General features: G+C 43.4%; 1 protein-coding gene across 10 annotated transcripts in view; it reads right to left on the reverse strand.

Moving 5' to 3' along the window:
• The window catches only part of FRMD4B (FERM domain containing 4B), a 356794-nt gene that overhangs the window by 132791 nt on the left and 206916 nt on the right, over positions 1-17087 (reverse strand). The window contains exon 1 of one of the 10 annotated variants that reach the window (XM_019824283.3): positions 14534-14807. The exons of the other annotated variants lie outside the window; for them this stretch is intronic. Within the exon in view, the coding sequence (XP_019679842.2) occupies positions 14534-14557 (24 nt within the window). The 5' untranslated portion in view covers positions 14558-14807. Of the gene's footprint in view, positions 1-14533; positions 14808-17087 lie in introns of those variants that run through there. 10 annotated transcript variants of the gene reach the window in all.

Below are 17087 nucleotides of genomic sequence, written 5' to 3' on the forward strand. Positions count from 1 at the left end.
TGTAGGAATGAGCGAAAGTACTGCGTCTTTCAAAAACCTAAACGTTAAGACAAGCACAGCTCGGGTGAAGGGATTTTAAAAATAAACTGCAGCACTTGGCAATTGAAAGATATTCTAGGTACCGTTTATTCACTGTACAGCCCATTCGGAAATCTGGGCCGAACGTATGCCATCCACAGAGCACATAAATCACATCTGTTGCCCAGGAGACCTAAGGCTGCACAAAAATTAATTAGAAAACCAAAACCAACTTTCCATTTGTTTTGGAGTACACTTTCATTGTCGGAGCTTTCTCGCTTCCATTTTTCACCAACCCCTGTTAGAATGTCTCTGGTTTATGCTTTTCAAAGTCTCTTTGTTCTTTGTGGTCCATGTACAAGTAGAGGCTGAAATCAGTCCTTGGGAAGTTTATAAATAATACAGACGGATTGTATTAGGTTCCAGAGCACTAGCTGGGTTGGTAGAGAAGTCACATTTGGGCAGGGAATTTAGAAAAGCATCACCAAATTGCGAAAACAGAAAAGTCAAGCACGTGCTGGACAATATAGAAAATGTCTTACTCATAATGTCCAGGACTCATTTTACCGTCATGGAAAAAACGCTCCCTTCTCAACCTACAGGCTTCTAACATTTAGTGAAGAAAATTCTTGGTCACTTGGTGCAGCTTGCATTTTCAGTGGGATTAAGTCTTCTTAAAAAAAAAAATTTTTTTTTTTTACATTTCTTTATTTTTGAGAGAGAGAGAGAGAGAGAGCACACAAATGGAGGAGGGGCAGAATCTGAAGCAGGCTCCAGGCTCTGAGAAAGGTGTCAGCACAGAGCCCGACACGGGACTCGAACCCACGAACTGTGATATCATCACCTGAGGCAAAGTCGGATGGTTAACTGACTGAGCCACCCAGGTGCGCCCCCTTTTTTTTTGCGGTTAACTCAGGCTTCAGTGATTAAAATGAAACAAACAAAAAAGCTGTGGAAGGCCACAGGTCAAGGAGACAAAGGAAATATGAAAAAGGAGCCATAAGCCATTTCTGAGCCAGAACTAGAAAAATACAATGAGGGGAAAAGAATCTTTCAGGAGAGACAATGGTGATGTGGACTTGTGTCATGGCAACCCATGAGAGCCTACAGTCTCGTCTTTGAGCTGGCTGTTAAGCACAACCCAATATTAAAAATTACAGCATATAAACTTACAACAAAATAAATCACATTAAAAATACAGGTAATAAAGGCACCTGGCTGGCTCAGTTGGTGGAGCATGCGACTTCTGATCTCTGGGTCATGAGCTCAAGCCTCACGTTGGGCATGGAGCTTATTTAAAAAAAAAAAAAATACAGGTAATAAATGCTCAAAACTCATCATTTTCCAGTTATTTGTGTTTTACGATTATCTTTGCTCATGAGGTTATTTATGTCTACTGAGTCAGTAGGGCAGCAATACTATTTAATGGCGGCAGGCTATTGTTCACCTCTTCCCAGTCAGGTAACAGCGGTAACGTGAGGTCGGCCAAGGTGAGAGTATATACACCACAGAAATTGGCAAATGCTATATATACATCCGGGCCCTTTTCTCCAGAGAACCTCTTGTTAAACACTTACCAGAATAACCCTGGAGAAATTCAGCGGTCATGATCTCGCGGTTCATGAGTTGGAAGCCCACATCAGGCTTGCTGCTGTCACCCTGTCAGCACAGAGCCCCCACTGCATCCTCTGTCCTCCTCTCTCTGCCCCTCACCCGCCTGTGCTCTCTCTCTCTCAAAACAGAAATAAAGTATTAAAAAATAAATAAAATGGGACTAATGATACCTACCAACAGAGCACCTAGCCTGGCAGACAGAGGCCAACAAAACAGATACCTGTTACACCTTAGTATGATACCTCCCCAAATCCCCAGGACACAAGCTCACTGCTGAGGGTCTGCTGATCAAGGACTGCACTCCTTTCAAATGCTCAGGGCCGTTTGCTTTTCCTGTTCTCTTGCCACTGGAGGGGAAGTTTCATTTACTGCTGCTCTCCTAGCTCCCGAAACAGTGCTGAGCCCATCACGGGGCTTAATAAATACGTGTGGAATGAATGACTCTCCCTTTATTTCCATCTGCTGCTCTGCTTCTGAGTCTTCTCCCTCTTTCTGTCAAGGTCTCCTTGGCAAGTGAGTTAACTCCTTTGCCTGTTAATCACCAGATCGCAACCAGCTGTGGTGCTATCTTTCTGGAATCTATCAAACCAGTGGAACTCTTCTCCCTGCCGTGGGCGGCCGCCGTGACCTTACAGCACGGGTGAAAGGCATTTCCAGCTTTTTCATTCACCAGCAGAACTGAGCATGTATCATTATGCTCTGTCGGCAAGTTTCTCCCCGCTTGCACTACTGCCGTTTGGATCTCAGTTCCGCTCGGGCTCCGGCAGAAGGGACCAAGTCTTGTGAGAGGAAATCTCACCCAACATATGCAGCTGTATCCAGGGAACCAAATATTTTCCCCTGTGGCCCTGCCTCAGCACTGCTGCTTGGACTTGCTGTTCTGGAATAGCCTCTCTGAGGGCGGTGAGGGGCTGGGTCACTTAAAAAAGCATGGGTGCTTCTGGAAAGAGCGGCCTGGATGGGAGCTTATGCAAACTCACTGGGAAATCATTAAGTTCTGGAATTCCTAGTGCCTTTTCCATCATACTTGCTTTAGTCAGGGGGATAACACAGGGGGGAGCCTGCCCACTTAGCCACTGGGTGCAGGGCAGTGGTTTGGGAACAGCCCCGTAGACGTCAGATGGATATAACGTCTCAGCCTGGTTCTGCCTCTAACTGGCTGGAGACTTCAGACAAGCCACTCAGCTACTCTCTGAGTAGCTGCTGTGACACGGGAATATTTTTGCCTCACACATGGTAAGCATTCCATAAGAAGCAGCTATTGTTACTTTTTAAAATACAGGGTATTATTTGGAAGGGTGAAGGTCAAGAGTATAGGCTCTGGAGTCAGACAGACTTGGGTTTCAACCCCAGCTCTGCTCTTCAGTTCCTGTGTGGCCTTGTTCAGGTGACCTTACTTCTTTTGAGCCTTGTTTTCCCCATCTGAAAATGCGAATACTAATAGTTCCCACTTCCTAGGGCTGGGGGTGGGGGGGGTCATATGAGATAAAACACATAAAATACTTAGGCAGAGCACATGCACGTTTTAAGAGTATTATTATACCTTTCACTAATAAAAACCAAGCAATTGCTACACACACTCCTTCAGGGTAGATGTTCTCAAAGGCCATGTTCCGGCACTAAGCAGGTCCTACTCTGCCCTTGAACTCTACCGCAGAGAAAGGAGCAAGTAATATAAATTACTATTATAATAGTACTAATGCCACTTTTCCTGTCTACAGTGCTTAAACTTTCAAAGTGCCTTCATTTCTACTTTTTCTTTTAAACTTTACAAGTTTTAACGTGCCAGAGTGTCCTGTCCCTATTTCATAGATGAGGCCACAGAAGCCTCCAAAGAAGGGATGTGACTTCTTCGTGGTCACACAGCTAGACAGAGCCGAGACTCTGCTTTCTACTGCCCCATTCTCCTGACCTTTACAATATATTCACTAAGGAGTCAAGTTGAAAACAACAACAACAACTAAAATACATGTTAGCTCCTACATGTGATGTTTCATCTTGTGCATTTGACAGTGGGAAGACTTTCATTAGCAGGAAATTAGAATTGTAAGGAGAATACAGTTCTCCCAACCCATGGGTCCTTTGGGAATCTTCAATGCTCCATCAGCACGTTCCTGGCTGCCTCAAGTGCTCACTTTGCCCATCCCTGAAGCCTTTTCTTAGACTAAAGTCAATGAAAAGAAATGCACTTTTAAAAAATTGGAGAATTTTGGGTCACCTGGGAGGCTCAGTTGGTTAAGCATCTGACGTCAGCTCAGGTCATGATCTCACTGTTTGTGAGTTCGAGCCCCACACCGGGCTCTGTGCAGACAGCTCAGAGCATGGAGCCTTCTTCAGATTCTGTGTCTCCCTCTCTCTGCCCCTCCCCTGCTCATGCTCTATCTCTCAGTAATAAATAGATGTTAAAAAAAAATTTTTTTTAATTGGAGAATTTTATAACAGCCCTGGTGATGAAAGTCCTGGTTTTTCTGGCTTGAGAACTATTATTCTAACTACTGACACCTTTTGAGTCCTAGAGGGTTTAAGGCACTGGAGCGGGGAACAGTTTTATCAAAGAGACGTGATTTATTTATACAAAGAAAGTGGCCCCTGTGGTGCTGGCAGGGACTGAAAGTGGGGGACCTGCAGAAGTCATCCCTAGGTTTCCACAAACATTGTGGCTGGGAATTAGGAGTATTTGTAGAACTTTGTTTTGTTCCATTACAATGCCTTTCCTTTTGTGCTACAGGCAAGTGATGTTTCGCTCAGTTCTTACTGAGATTCATGTGTGTCTCCTTCCCCGCCTCCACAATGGTTAAGTTATTAACGAAAATGGCATGGAAGGCAACCTGGGCTATTTTTTTTTCCCCTGTAACTGGATAATACTCCATTTTATTTAAAAAAGAATTTAAATGTTTATGTATTTATTTTGAGAGAGAGAGAGAGAGAGAGAGAGAGAGAGAGCGAGCATGAGCAGGGGAGGTGCAGAGAGAAAGGGAAACACAGAATCTGAAGCAGGCTCCAGGCTCTGAGCTGTCAGCACAGAGCCCGACATGGGGCTCGAACTCACAAACCACAAGATTATGACCTGAGCCGAAGTTGGATGCTTAACCAACTGAGCCACCCAGGCACCCCAATAGTATTCCATTTTATCATTGCTTCCCTTTGATTACAGAATACCAAATTTCCACCAAATTGTCAATACTCTCCATTTTGCTGGCTTCATTCATTCATATATTTGGTTTGCTTTGCAGTGAATGAATATTTTTTGACCACCTACTGTGTGTCAGGCTCTTGGGGATAAAATAATAACTGTACCTTTTGTTTGGTGGGTGGGGAATCAGACAAATAAATATAATGCCATAATGGAAGTGATCAGAAATTATTCTTCTTTGGTGTACAGATAATGAGATAGGTCATTTTAAGTGACCTTCCCACTTTCCTAATCAAGACTGGGCAGAGGTGAAAAGGGCAAATCTTTTTTTTTTTTTTTGTAGGTTTCTAAAAATATTTTCTTTTAATTTATTTTGAGAGAGAGAGAGAGAGAGCGAGCAGGAGGAGAAGCAGAGAGACAGAAAAGAGAGAGAATCCCAAGCAAGTTCTGAGGCCATCAGAGCAGAGTCTGATGCGGAGCTCGATCCCACCAGCTGTGAGATCACGACCTGAGCCGAAATCAAGAGTCAGATGCTTAACCGACTGAGCCACCCAGGTGTCCCCAAAATGGCAAATCTTTTGCACCACTGTTCAGTAGAACTCCCTGTGATGCAGGAAATGATGTGGAGTGTGTTGGCTCTTGGATATGGCCGACCCTCTAACGATAGTGGATAATCACGTGTGTCAGCCTCAAGGCGACGTCCCAGAGGAAGAGAAAGAAAATGGTGGGCTTCACAGCTTCTTTAATTGCTGGCTCTGTGGCCTTGGGCATTTGATTAAACTTTTTTGAGCCATCATTTTCTCATTTGTAAAATGGGAGGATAAAATTGTAATCCTTAGCACAGATCTCCTCACCTCAAATGAATGGGATTTTCTCCCCCCCCCCTTTTCTTCCTGCCTGTGATAACCTGGGGTGAAAATTAAGTGATAGGACTGGAATTAAGTAATTTGGGAAAAAGCCTTGGAAAATTTGCTCCTTTCCCTTGCCTGTTGGATAACTCTGGTTGAGCAGAGTAATCTGCGGGGCCCAGTAAATTTTGACTGCATCCTTCCCATGAGGTACTTTCAGTCAACAGCCCTCGGGTTTCAGGAGAACTTAGGCCGGAGGTCTAAAGTCTGAATGCCTGGCTTCAGATCTCAGCGAGACCATTTTATCCAGTATGTGATTACCATCCATTCCGGGATTCACAAATAGTTATCACGCTGTCATTGGGTGCCAGAATTTATCACAGAGTCGGGATATTCTGCAGGGACACAGCCAAGGAGCTCCTTTCTTATAGGCTCACTAGTAGAGGAGACAGCCAACAAAGAAACCAACCAATCCACAGGATGGTTTCAGATCACGCTGACGACCATGAAAACAAGAACACAGAATAACGTGATGCAGGAAAATTACTACGTTAGCGTTGTCAGGAAGGGGCTACTTGAGGAAATGACACTTAAACTGTGATGGGAATGATAAGGAGTTAGTCTTGGGAATATCTGGGAAAAGAACGTTCCAGACAGACGGCCAAATAAGTGCTAATGCCCTGTGGCAGCAGTATGCCTTGTTTAAGATACGTGGCACAACTTTTTTTTTTCACTATTGCACTCTTAAGGATCCTCTCTAGACATTTTCCCCCCTAGTGCTCTCCTTCTCCGTGAAATTTTGATAACACAGATATATTGTATTCCTGTTGGGTGGAGTTGAGCTTTGGAGGGCCACAAACTAGCGCAATGTCTATGGGCTTTTCTTTTGTTTGTTTTGTTTTTTGTCCCTCAAGAGCCAAGGTTCACTCCCTTGGGAGTGACGACTCATCACTTCTCAGTGATGAGACTCAAAGACTTCAACAGTTTAAAAAAAAAAATGGCAGCAAGTGTGGCTGGAGCTTGGCCACCAAAAGGAAAAGGACAGGGGAGACAAGGTCACAGAGTTCATCAGTGGTTCTCGAAGTGTGGTCCCTACCGTCCAGAGCTTGTTAGAAATGCAGAGTGGCGCTCAGCCATCTGCTTTAGCAAGCACTCCAGGTCACTTGGATACACGCAGAAGTCTGAAAAACACTGGGCTGTGTCATTGACTTCACTGTGGGCTGTCGTAAGGAACACGGGCTTTATTTTAAATGCAGGGGAAGGCTATTGGAGGCTTCTAGGTATAGGGGAGACATGATCTGGGGACACCTATACAAGAAAAAGCTGGTTACTATGAGATTAGGGCAGAGAGGGACAAAAGCGGAAGAAAGAGAAACAAGTCCTCTGGTTCTTATCTGTTAAATGGAGATATGAATATGACCAACTTCATAAGGTTAGTTGTGAGGAATAAATAAATGAATACATGTAAGGCACTTAGCACTGAGCTTGGCACACAGTCTGCACCCAATGCCTATTAAAACTATTGTTTTGCCTCTTACTTCTCTCTTACAAACACCTACTGGTTAGTATCCAAATACAGATGCCCCACCCCCTTGAGATCCCTCTGGTTTTTTTTGCCAGTGTTGCTAATTCAGGTGCTGGTGGGCTGGTAAAGTATCTCTTGGGCTAGTAAATCTGTAACATGTTTACAGGCTGCTTCAGGTCACCCGGAAGATCCATGGTGTTCTATTTAGTTTTGTTTTTTTTTTTTCCCCTATGAAATCTAACTTTTGGCCTAGACAATGAAACTTAATGTAAAACCCAAGTGTGAGAATCGGTTCTATCATTAACGTTGGATGTTTTTCACATCTGTAATATAAGAAGTGCCCTGTGCGGGGAGGCAACATGGTGTAGGGTGAAGCCTGGGTGGGCTTGGACATTGGATGCCAGCCCTGACTCTGCCGGTCGGACCTTGGGCAGTCGTGTTTCGCCCCTGTAAATTGGTTTCTTTAACTGAAAAGTATGGAGAGTAACAGAACCTGGCTACCTCATGGATCTGAGGCTGAAACACCAGAATGCACAGGAAGCGACTAACACAGCGTCAGCCACAAAGTGTGAGCCATGATGATGATGATGATGATGATGATGATGACTGAACCAGCCACAGGGGCAACCTGGCTGTGTGGACCCTTATGGAACACTGTAGTTCTGCAGGCCCCAGGAAAGGCAGAAAACATGTTTGGCTTGGGAAAGACACCAATGGGACAGGTGGCTGACACACATAAACATCCTCAAGCAGGTTGTTTTCTATCCGTAAGAGTAAGCTGATCTGAAATAATCTAGTCAGCTCAGGAGAACTCCCCTGGATTTCTTTACATTATAGGCTCCCGAGAGGGTCTTTATGGTGGGGGGGGGGGGGATTAACTTCAGAACTGATCGAATTCAGTCAGAAGAAAGCTCCCCTCCCTTAGGCAGTCCACCTGGCCTTGCCCCTACTACCCTCCCCCCACCCCCGCCCCACTTCCTGCCTAGTCTTCCCTCCCTCTCTGGGCTCCAGCCACCTGGTTCTCTCCTAGTTTTTCTTCTGAGTGATATTCTTCCCACCTCAAAGCACAAGAGAGGGTGGCAAGTGCCCATCTAATGCCATTTATCCTTAAAAGCATAGACTAAAAGTCATTTTATCGTAGTAGAAGCCATTGTGTCGTTGTTACAATTAAAGACTCGGGACTCACACTGCTCGAGGCTCAAATCCTAATGTAGCTAATTTGCTAATGGCATGGCCACGAGCAAAGGACCTCATCTCTCTGTTACTCACTTTCCTGATCTGCATGATGGATACAATAGTGGTGTCTTGCTCTGAGGTTTAAATGAGCTGGTGCATATAGCATGTCTGGAATAGCTCCTGGCTCTGTCACTGATACGGTGTTACTTTTTCTTTTAGCTCTCTGTACTTTTCTTTGTAGTACTTCTTACAGTTGTGATTAAATAACGATGTACTTTGTTTATGGTGTCTTTCTCCAGGGACCCTATCCGCCTCTTAATCTCTCTTTCTTAGTTTGTAGCATTCGCCCTGAAAAGGCACTCTGCTTTTCAGCAGAGAGGGAGAGGGAGAGAATCCCAAGCAGGATCCGAGCTGTCAGCACAGAACCCAACGTGGGGCTCGAACTCACAAACCGTGAGATCATGACCTGAGCCGAAACCAAGGAAGAGACCGTGGCTTAACCAACTGAGCCACAAAGGCGCCCCGATGAGTAGTTTATTTTAAAAAGAAGGAAAAAAGGATGATGCAAAGCAGGATTTGTGGGTGTGTAGGAGCTCAGTACTTGTTCTAATAAAGAGGGGTGCTTGCAGCTTGAGGTGGGCGCTTGGGGATGTGCACGGTTTCCGCAAACAACGTTCAGTTGCTCTACGTCGAACTGCCAAATCTGATTTTCAGATGAATCCCTGAAGCCAGATGGCTGTTCTACTGGTGAACAGAGCAATTACCTTCAGGTTCCGCTAGAGTGACCTTACTGTCAACTCAACACAAGGCCAAGTACCAAGACGGAGCCAGCCTCTTCCTCACCCTGGTTGTTGCTAAAGGTATGACTCCTGTCCCCAGAGGAGCAGAATAAACAGCCTCGGAGGAGGAGGCGGCAGGACTCGCTCTTGGATTCTAAGTCCCTTCTAGAGAGCCCGTGTCAATTCCAGGACACCACACTTGTATGGGCTAAAACAAGGTTAGGTGCTCAAAAGTTCCAGAAAAACTCATTTCTTGGGCATCACACAGAGGCCAACTCGTTTCTCACCATTTCTCTGAAAGACACACTGTTTATTCTAGTTCTTTAGCTGGAATCCACAGACCTCTCACAGGTCTATTAATGAGGTTAGAGAGGCTTGAAAACATCGTCCCTTCCCCCAACATAAGCAAAATGTGTTGGTGAGAAACTCGCCAGGAAGACTTTCTATAACTTTGATCAGATTTGTATTGGGTCCATATCCTTACAGTCATTTAGAACCAGGTCCTTTACAAGGTGGACAACTTGACCTGAAGGTCAAGGTCGAAGGCTGCAATGGACACATTGCAATTACTGATTGGTGAACTTGTGCCCAGTGACATCCAGACAAATGACTACAGGGTCGGGTAAGCCCCATGTGTCCAAAACGATGGAAGGCTGGTAAACATCCTTACAATGGCAAGATGTGCAGAGATCCAAATGTGGGGTGATGAATAACTGATTCATATTTACGCTACCGTGAACGTAAAGGGCCCTAAAAAAAATTACCCTTTCATTACTGTGCACACCCTATCTTCTGCTGCTGTCTGTCTATGTTCATGACACTTTATTTCCTGTACTTGGGCTACATGAAAAATAATACTATTAAATAATATTAAGTTAATATATTTTATTATGTATATATAAAAATGTATTAGACATTACAATATATAATATATATTAAGAACCTATAATAAGAATGTATATCATAATATACTAGCTAATATTAATTGCCCTTTAATGGGTGTGGCTTCAGTGCCAGAGGCTAGCTCTAATCTCAACAACCTTATAAGGTAATTGTAACGATCCCCATCAGAGGGTCAGCTCCTAAGTGGCAAAGCAGGGTTTACAGGCTAAGGTGCAGAACACTGCACTCTTACCACTTCCTCTCTCTCTGGTTTCATTTAGACAGAGCCCATCAAAAACAGAACTTTTACCAGTGGGCCACTAGGTATGTTAGGTGTCACTGTTGCAGTCGACATTGTCTGATTTCTACCTAAATACACCCTTGTCAGTTTAGCCCTTTGACCTCAAAAACAGATGAAATTCCACTACTCACAGCCATTTCCCATCAAAAGCTTTTTTTTTTTAAATGTTTATATTCGAGAGAAAGAGAGAGAGTGTGCGTGAGCATGAGTGGGGGAGGGACACACAGAGAGAAACAGAATCTGAGGCAGCCTTCAGGCTCTGAGCTGTCTGCACAGAGCCCGACATAGGGCTTGAACTCACAAACGGAGAGGTCATGACCTGAGCTGAAGTCGGACACTTAACTGATCGAGCCACCCAGGTGCCCCTCCTGCCGAAAGCTTTTTACGCTCCCCAAGAGTGAGTGGCAAATGAAATACAAGTGAAGCTTGTAAGAGCTACTGAGCCATTGGAGATTTCCTGTTCACTCTCCTGCCGGTTGAGGCTTCATAAGTGTAGTGGATGCATCTATTCACCTTTGTGAGCCCACACCTGGCCCATCATGGATGCAGTACACACCCGGGAGATACGTGTTGACTTTTAAGGAATTTGGAGTCCAAGGAGCAGCGTTACATCTCAGTACAAGAGTTGTATCCACCACTCGCAAAGTTCTGATTTTTTTCTCGAGGGGATCTCAGTGTCTGATTCCAGGTTCAGTAATTTCACCATTTCCAACTCCAACCTTAGTCTGCTCCTCCCTCATCTCCTGCCATTGGCTCTTACAGGCACCTGGGTCATTGGAGCACAAGCTCTGACCTCCTTTCCAGGTGAAAAGGAAAATATCAGTGGAGAGGAAAAAAGAAGGGAGTGGAGGAGTAGGAGAGAGGACAGAGAGGAACGAGGGAGAGGGAGATGCGAGTAAGCAGACAGACCGAGCTCCAATTTTTCTGGGTGACAGGGCAGTAACCACAAATAATTAGGGGTGGAAAGGAGCCTCAGCATTAGTCTAACTTCTACACCCACGAATGTGGACCTGGAGGCCTGGATGGGAAGAAATAACTCTCCTAAGGCCACAGAGCAGATCAGTAAGCGGCAGAGTTAGACCTGGAATCCAGGCCCCCCTCTCTGTCCACTGTGCTGTTCAGCTACGTCCCACTGTTCCATCAGAAAAAGATTCTCTATTGCGGAGGGTCAGTTTCTCACTAATTCCATTCCCGCCTCGAAAACCTGAATATAAATGCATCAAATTGAAAAGGTGGCATTAAGTAAAATCTTGAACATAAATACAAATATTGCTGACTTGTTCATTGTAACTCCCAGGGACAGAAGGAAACAAAAAAGAGAAAATAAACCAGTGTAAGAGAACAGAAGTGAACCTATCTTTACAGCCCCATCTACAAAGGCTTCCTTTAAGAAAAAAAAAAAAAAACTAAAATAAACAGAATGTGCCCAGTATCTTGCTTTTTTCCACTTGCTTTTATTGGAACGAGAAACTGTCTGCCTATCCTTGCCAGATTATATTAACATATGTTAATGTATATTTTAGCCTATATTCAGCTTTATCTTTCTAGTTTAAAAAGCTGTTCATTCAAAAATGTTTGCAGTTTTTCTTGGTGCGCCTGGGTGGCTCAGTAGGTTGAGCGTCTGGCTTTGTTTTTGACTCAGGTCATGATCTCACGGTCTCATGGGTTCAAGCCCCACATTGGGCTCTGCTCTGACCGCTTCAGGAGTCTCTCCCTCTCTCTCTGCCCCTCTCCTGATCACTGTTTCACTCAAAATAAATAAATAAACTTAAAAAAAATGTTGCAGTTTTCCAACATCAAGCAAAAGAAAAAAGTCTTTAGCCTTTTTTTAAAGTAGGCGTCATGCCCAGTGTAGAGCCCAACACGGGTCTTGAACTCATGACCCTGAGATCAAGACCTCAGCTGAGGTCAAGAGCTACAGGCTTAACCAACTGAGCCACCCAGGCACCCTCCCCCTGCCCCCCCGAAAGTCTTAATTGGAGTTTCGTGAAATCCATATCAGGGACAAACAAAGGTCTCCTACTTGAACTGATCTTGACACAGGCCTTCACTAAGAACTCACTAATATTTTTAGGTTCCTACAATATTTTCAAAGCCAGGAGAAAGTGTTTGAGTATGTTGTTACCTAGTACTACAGCTTGTGGTGAAAGGGACAGGACAGCGGGTTCCTTTTCTTGGGGTCCTTCACCCACTTGCCTGTTGGTTTTTGCCAGCAGTTGTAAGCAGTGAATAAGAAGCAAAACTTCATCTGGGATGTAGTTTCCACATTTGTACTCCAAGACAGAAATGCATACACGAGAAATAACCCCAGTTGCATGTAATTCAGAGAGGCTGGAAATTAGACAAAGCAATCAGCTGTTCCTAGAAACAACACAGTGGTGGACAGAATACAGAATCAGAACTCTGAAGACTGTAGGCTGTGCCCTGCCCTTAATGGGATGTGAGATCTTCAGAACATTCTCCCACTACTCTGAATTTTCATCTTGTCAATGATAGAATGAAGGGACCAGACAAAGCGACTTACAAGGTTTCTTCTGGCTCCAATAATGGCATAAACGTACCTTACAATTCTACTCAACCAATCTTAATTGTCCACCACCCATTCCCTGCTCTCCCAAAAGTAATTGAGCCCCATGGCAGGGGGGGTAGTATCTGTGGGTAAGGACCTCCCTTCTAGTAGCCACCACTTTGGAGCCTGTAGGCTCCAAATGGAGGGCTGAATAAGTGATACACTGGAATACACAGAATATGCTTTGGACTGGGATTTGGAATGTCTGGGAATATTTTAGATCTTCTGCTAAGAAGTAGAGTTTCTGATTTCTGAAGGGGCTGCATTGCAAGAGAGTTTAGGGAGGTTCTATGGCCTGAATCTAAAGAATTGGATCATCTAATGTGAGACCCTGTGTCACCATAATGCCAGTCTGAAAAGCAGGTCAAAGGGCTACATTGTGGATAAGACTATATTCCCTTCTAGACCTTCAGGTCATTAGATACCTTTAGATAGAGCTGATTTAGAGAGCACTGATTTGTTTCTCAGGCCACATGTGGTGTTATATTATGGCAAGGGGGTATTATCCCAGTCCCTATTGTGATGTATTTATTTCCTTGAGGTTTCTCTTCTGTACCCAATCCTACCCACTTCCTCCACAGACTTCCTTCTATACCCAAGGGTTTTGCAGTCTCCTGGATGAGACAATTTCCTTTGTTTTCTAAAGTCAACCCAGATTTCCCTCCCCTCCTCCATATCCAACATCTACCTATCAGGGCAAAAGAAAAAAAAAAAAAAAAAAAAGGACACTCGGAGTTAAACTCGATGAGTTTACCAACACCACTTTACAAGGAAGGAAAGAAAAAAAAACAGCCTCCCTGAAATTAGGATGTAGAACTTCCTCTGACAAATCATGCAAGTTTTATGAATTGATAGCCATCCCCCAAAATGATATTCCCAAGGTCACTGCCTTGAGCTGCTCAATTCTGATCACATAGAGTCTTCACCATTAACTAGACTCAGGGACAAAATTCACTTTTCCTGCTTCTTTTTTCCAGGCAAGACAGGGACAGACATTAATAGGTCCTTTTAGAAAGGCTACTAATGAGTTCTAGATCCCCACAGAATCTTTGCTGCCAAGCGCTCACAAAGATAGAGAAGGCTCCAAACACATTGTGCCGAGGGCATGATTAACAACTGGAAATCCAAAAGCATTTTCGTGCTGTTTACTGACATAGTTCCTGCCGTCTCCCTGTCCTTTCCATATTCATAAAGGAGCTCAAGCCTTCAAAATTAACACCCACAAAAAAAGAAAGTAAGACAGAAAAGAAAAAGGGCTGGGGGGTGGGGAGCGGTAAGGTAGAAGGACACACTTCAACAACAATTGCCAAAGTTTCAAAGTAAAAACAAGAAATCCCAACTAAAAACAAAGTAAAGGTCCCTTTTAGGACCTTTGAGGGAGCAGAGATAGCATTTAAAACAATTACAGGAAAACCCTCCAAAAGATGGGTGTTTGGACCATCTTCACTTTGGTATCAAACTGGAGCATTTCCAATTTTCTTTGGAAGGAGTAATTTTTTTGCAAAGAGTGGAGATAAACTTTTCTTGGAGTTTCCTTTTCTGAAAGTTAGATTCTGGAACGTTAGTACGTAGACTACTCCACCGCTGTATAATATTAAAATCTGCCCAAGATTTTCCTAAGAAATGCCAGTAAGAGCTCACAAAGCACAATTACACTGTCAGAATATTGTAAGAGAAATTGTTCTTACCTCCGAACCATGATCTCGGCTCATTTAAAGGGACTGGAGAGAATGTGCAGGACAAAGGACACATGTATTAAGCACTTGTGTGTGTGTGTGTGTGTGTGTGTGTGTGTGTGTTTTCTCCAAATACAAGCTGGTGGAAGTAGGGACCTAAAAACCCTGACGCCTTCCGCTGCCATATAATCGCAAGGAAATGACCTTACCGTTTGTTGCTTTGATTAGAAACAAAAGCCTTTCAACATGAGTCAGGAGAGCAACAGGGAGGAAAAAAACCCAAAACTTCGATTTCTTTTGGCTACCTAAAGTTTCTCTTCATTACATCTTTAAAATACACGAAGGAACGTTGTTTACTGTTCTCTAAACATCACGGATGATGCATGATCGGGGGTGGATAATCATTCATAGGTGGGCTATGCTATCTAAGAATCCAAACTTCACTTTTGGCTCTTCAGTCGGTACACATTCTGCACAAGGCAGGTGACTTAATGCTATAAACAGAAATAATATGGAACTCAAACTGTGTACTCATAGCCATTTTATGTCACCAGCGTTTACACTTGGAAAGAGACCCAGAATTCCACGAGACAATCTTAATACCAGTCAATGGCAGGGATGCCAGCCACAAACAAAAAATCTGGGCAGGATGACTGGGGTCTCACAGAAAGATCTATTTCATTATTTGCTTTCAACAAAGGCATTTGTTCAATACTATTGAACTAACTCAATGGCCAGGGAAAAAAATCACAGTACATTACACTCCAAAGTGGGGTGGAAATAAAAATATACAGAATCCAGGAAAAATAATAAATATATATATTATTTTTAGAACAGTTAAGTAATAGCTTCTGACATGGTACCATGCTTCTCCCATCCCCCCAAAAAAGAACCTTCTGAAATTTTGTGCAAGTGTGTGGTATGGTTAATGACATGAATTCTAGACTCAAACCTGGGTTTTGGTAGCTGTTTGTCCTTGGAAAAGCTATCTGACTTCTCTGAGAATCTATTTCCTCTTTAGTAAAATGGAAATAAAAATCCCTGTCTTATTAGAGGTGTTGGAGGAATTAAATGACATGATGCATGCAGAACACAAAGAATTTGCCTGACAGATAGGTATATACCACATGTATTTAATGAGGAAATATCCCGCCCTTCCCTCTACCAAAAGATATCTTACCCCTGAGCAGTGATTTTACCTTGAAGTCCTTTCAAAGACTCTGCTTACTTTGAACCACAATATACAGTCTGAGAAGGCACAATAGCCTGAAACAATCTCAATCAGTGCCAAATTTGGATGCTTATACGGGTCACTTGATGAAATCAGTGGAAAAGATGGCAAACAATTCAATACAGACTTAGTAATTATTTGTGGGCATGGGATCTCACAATTGGAGGGCCTGGACGTTAGAATAAATGAGTTACTAGAAAGAAAGAAAAGAAAAGAAAAGAAAAGAAAAGAAAAGAAAAGAAAAGAAAAGAAAAGAAAAGAAAAGAAAAGAAAGAAAGAAAGAAAGAGAAAGAAAGAAAGAAAGAAAGAAAGAAAGAAAGAAAGAAAGAAAGAAAGAAAGAAAGAAAAAGGAAGGAACGAAGAAAGAAAGAAAGAAGGAAGGAAGGAAGGAAGGAAGGAAGGAAGGAAGGAAGGAAGAGAAAGAAAGAAAAATGGAATAAATGAATCACTTATACCTCACTTTAAAAGGCCATGCTGTGGGTGGTTAGGCTGGAAGACCATGGATGGGGGAAGGAAAAAAATGTCATGCAATAGTTTTCCCAATGAAATACCATATATGGAGATTTTTAAAAAAATGCTGTAGCTCAAATGCCTTCGGCAGGAGTGACTCCAAGGAGAGCTACAAGGATGAGTCCAGGAGGGGCTTCTGTGTCAGGACCAACACATAGGTGCAGGTGAGGAGGCTGAATAAAACCACTTCAAAAAGAGGGACAGCACCAGACAACTATCACTCAAATTATCAGTTTATAGAACAAATGATCTAAAACATTAGAAGCAGATATTCCACTATGTAATCTGCATTCCTAAATTTGCATATATTTAAGTTGGCCTCAAACATGTGTTTTGAATCTTCTTACTGGGCAAATGGAGAATTACTTCATGTTTTGGGGAACCTTCTATTTGCGTATATATAGCAGTAGAAACACCATAACCGTCAACTTTTCTCCCTGGGTTGGAGAGCCTTCTGAGATAACTTTTGAGACATTTCTGATTGTACGCAAAGAGATTTTTCATGCTGAAAGAAGATCAGAGTTTGGACAACCAGTTTCAGAGTTGGGGCAACAGGATGGGCTAAAACCGGGAGGCCAGGCCAACTTGGAGGGTCAGGTGAAAGCCCACATCCCAAATACAGGGCTGGGGCAAGGTCAGGTTATGGCCGTGAGAGCACGAGGGAGGATTAAAACGAGGAGACTGTCCGAGTGTCTGTTGGTTTTGCCTATTCAGAGTCTGATTCACCTTTTTCTAATAACAGATCCCTGCTCTTCTATGAGGGCATCATCTAAATGATTAGGGTGAGATTAACCTCATGCCCCCCTATCATGGGATCAACATGTG

This window comes from Felis catus, chromosome A2 (genome assembly GCF_018350175.1).
Source record: "Felis catus isolate Fca126 chromosome A2, F.catus_Fca126_mat1.0, whole genome shotgun sequence".
NCBI lineage: Eukaryota > Metazoa > Chordata > Mammalia > Carnivora > Felidae > Felis > Felis catus.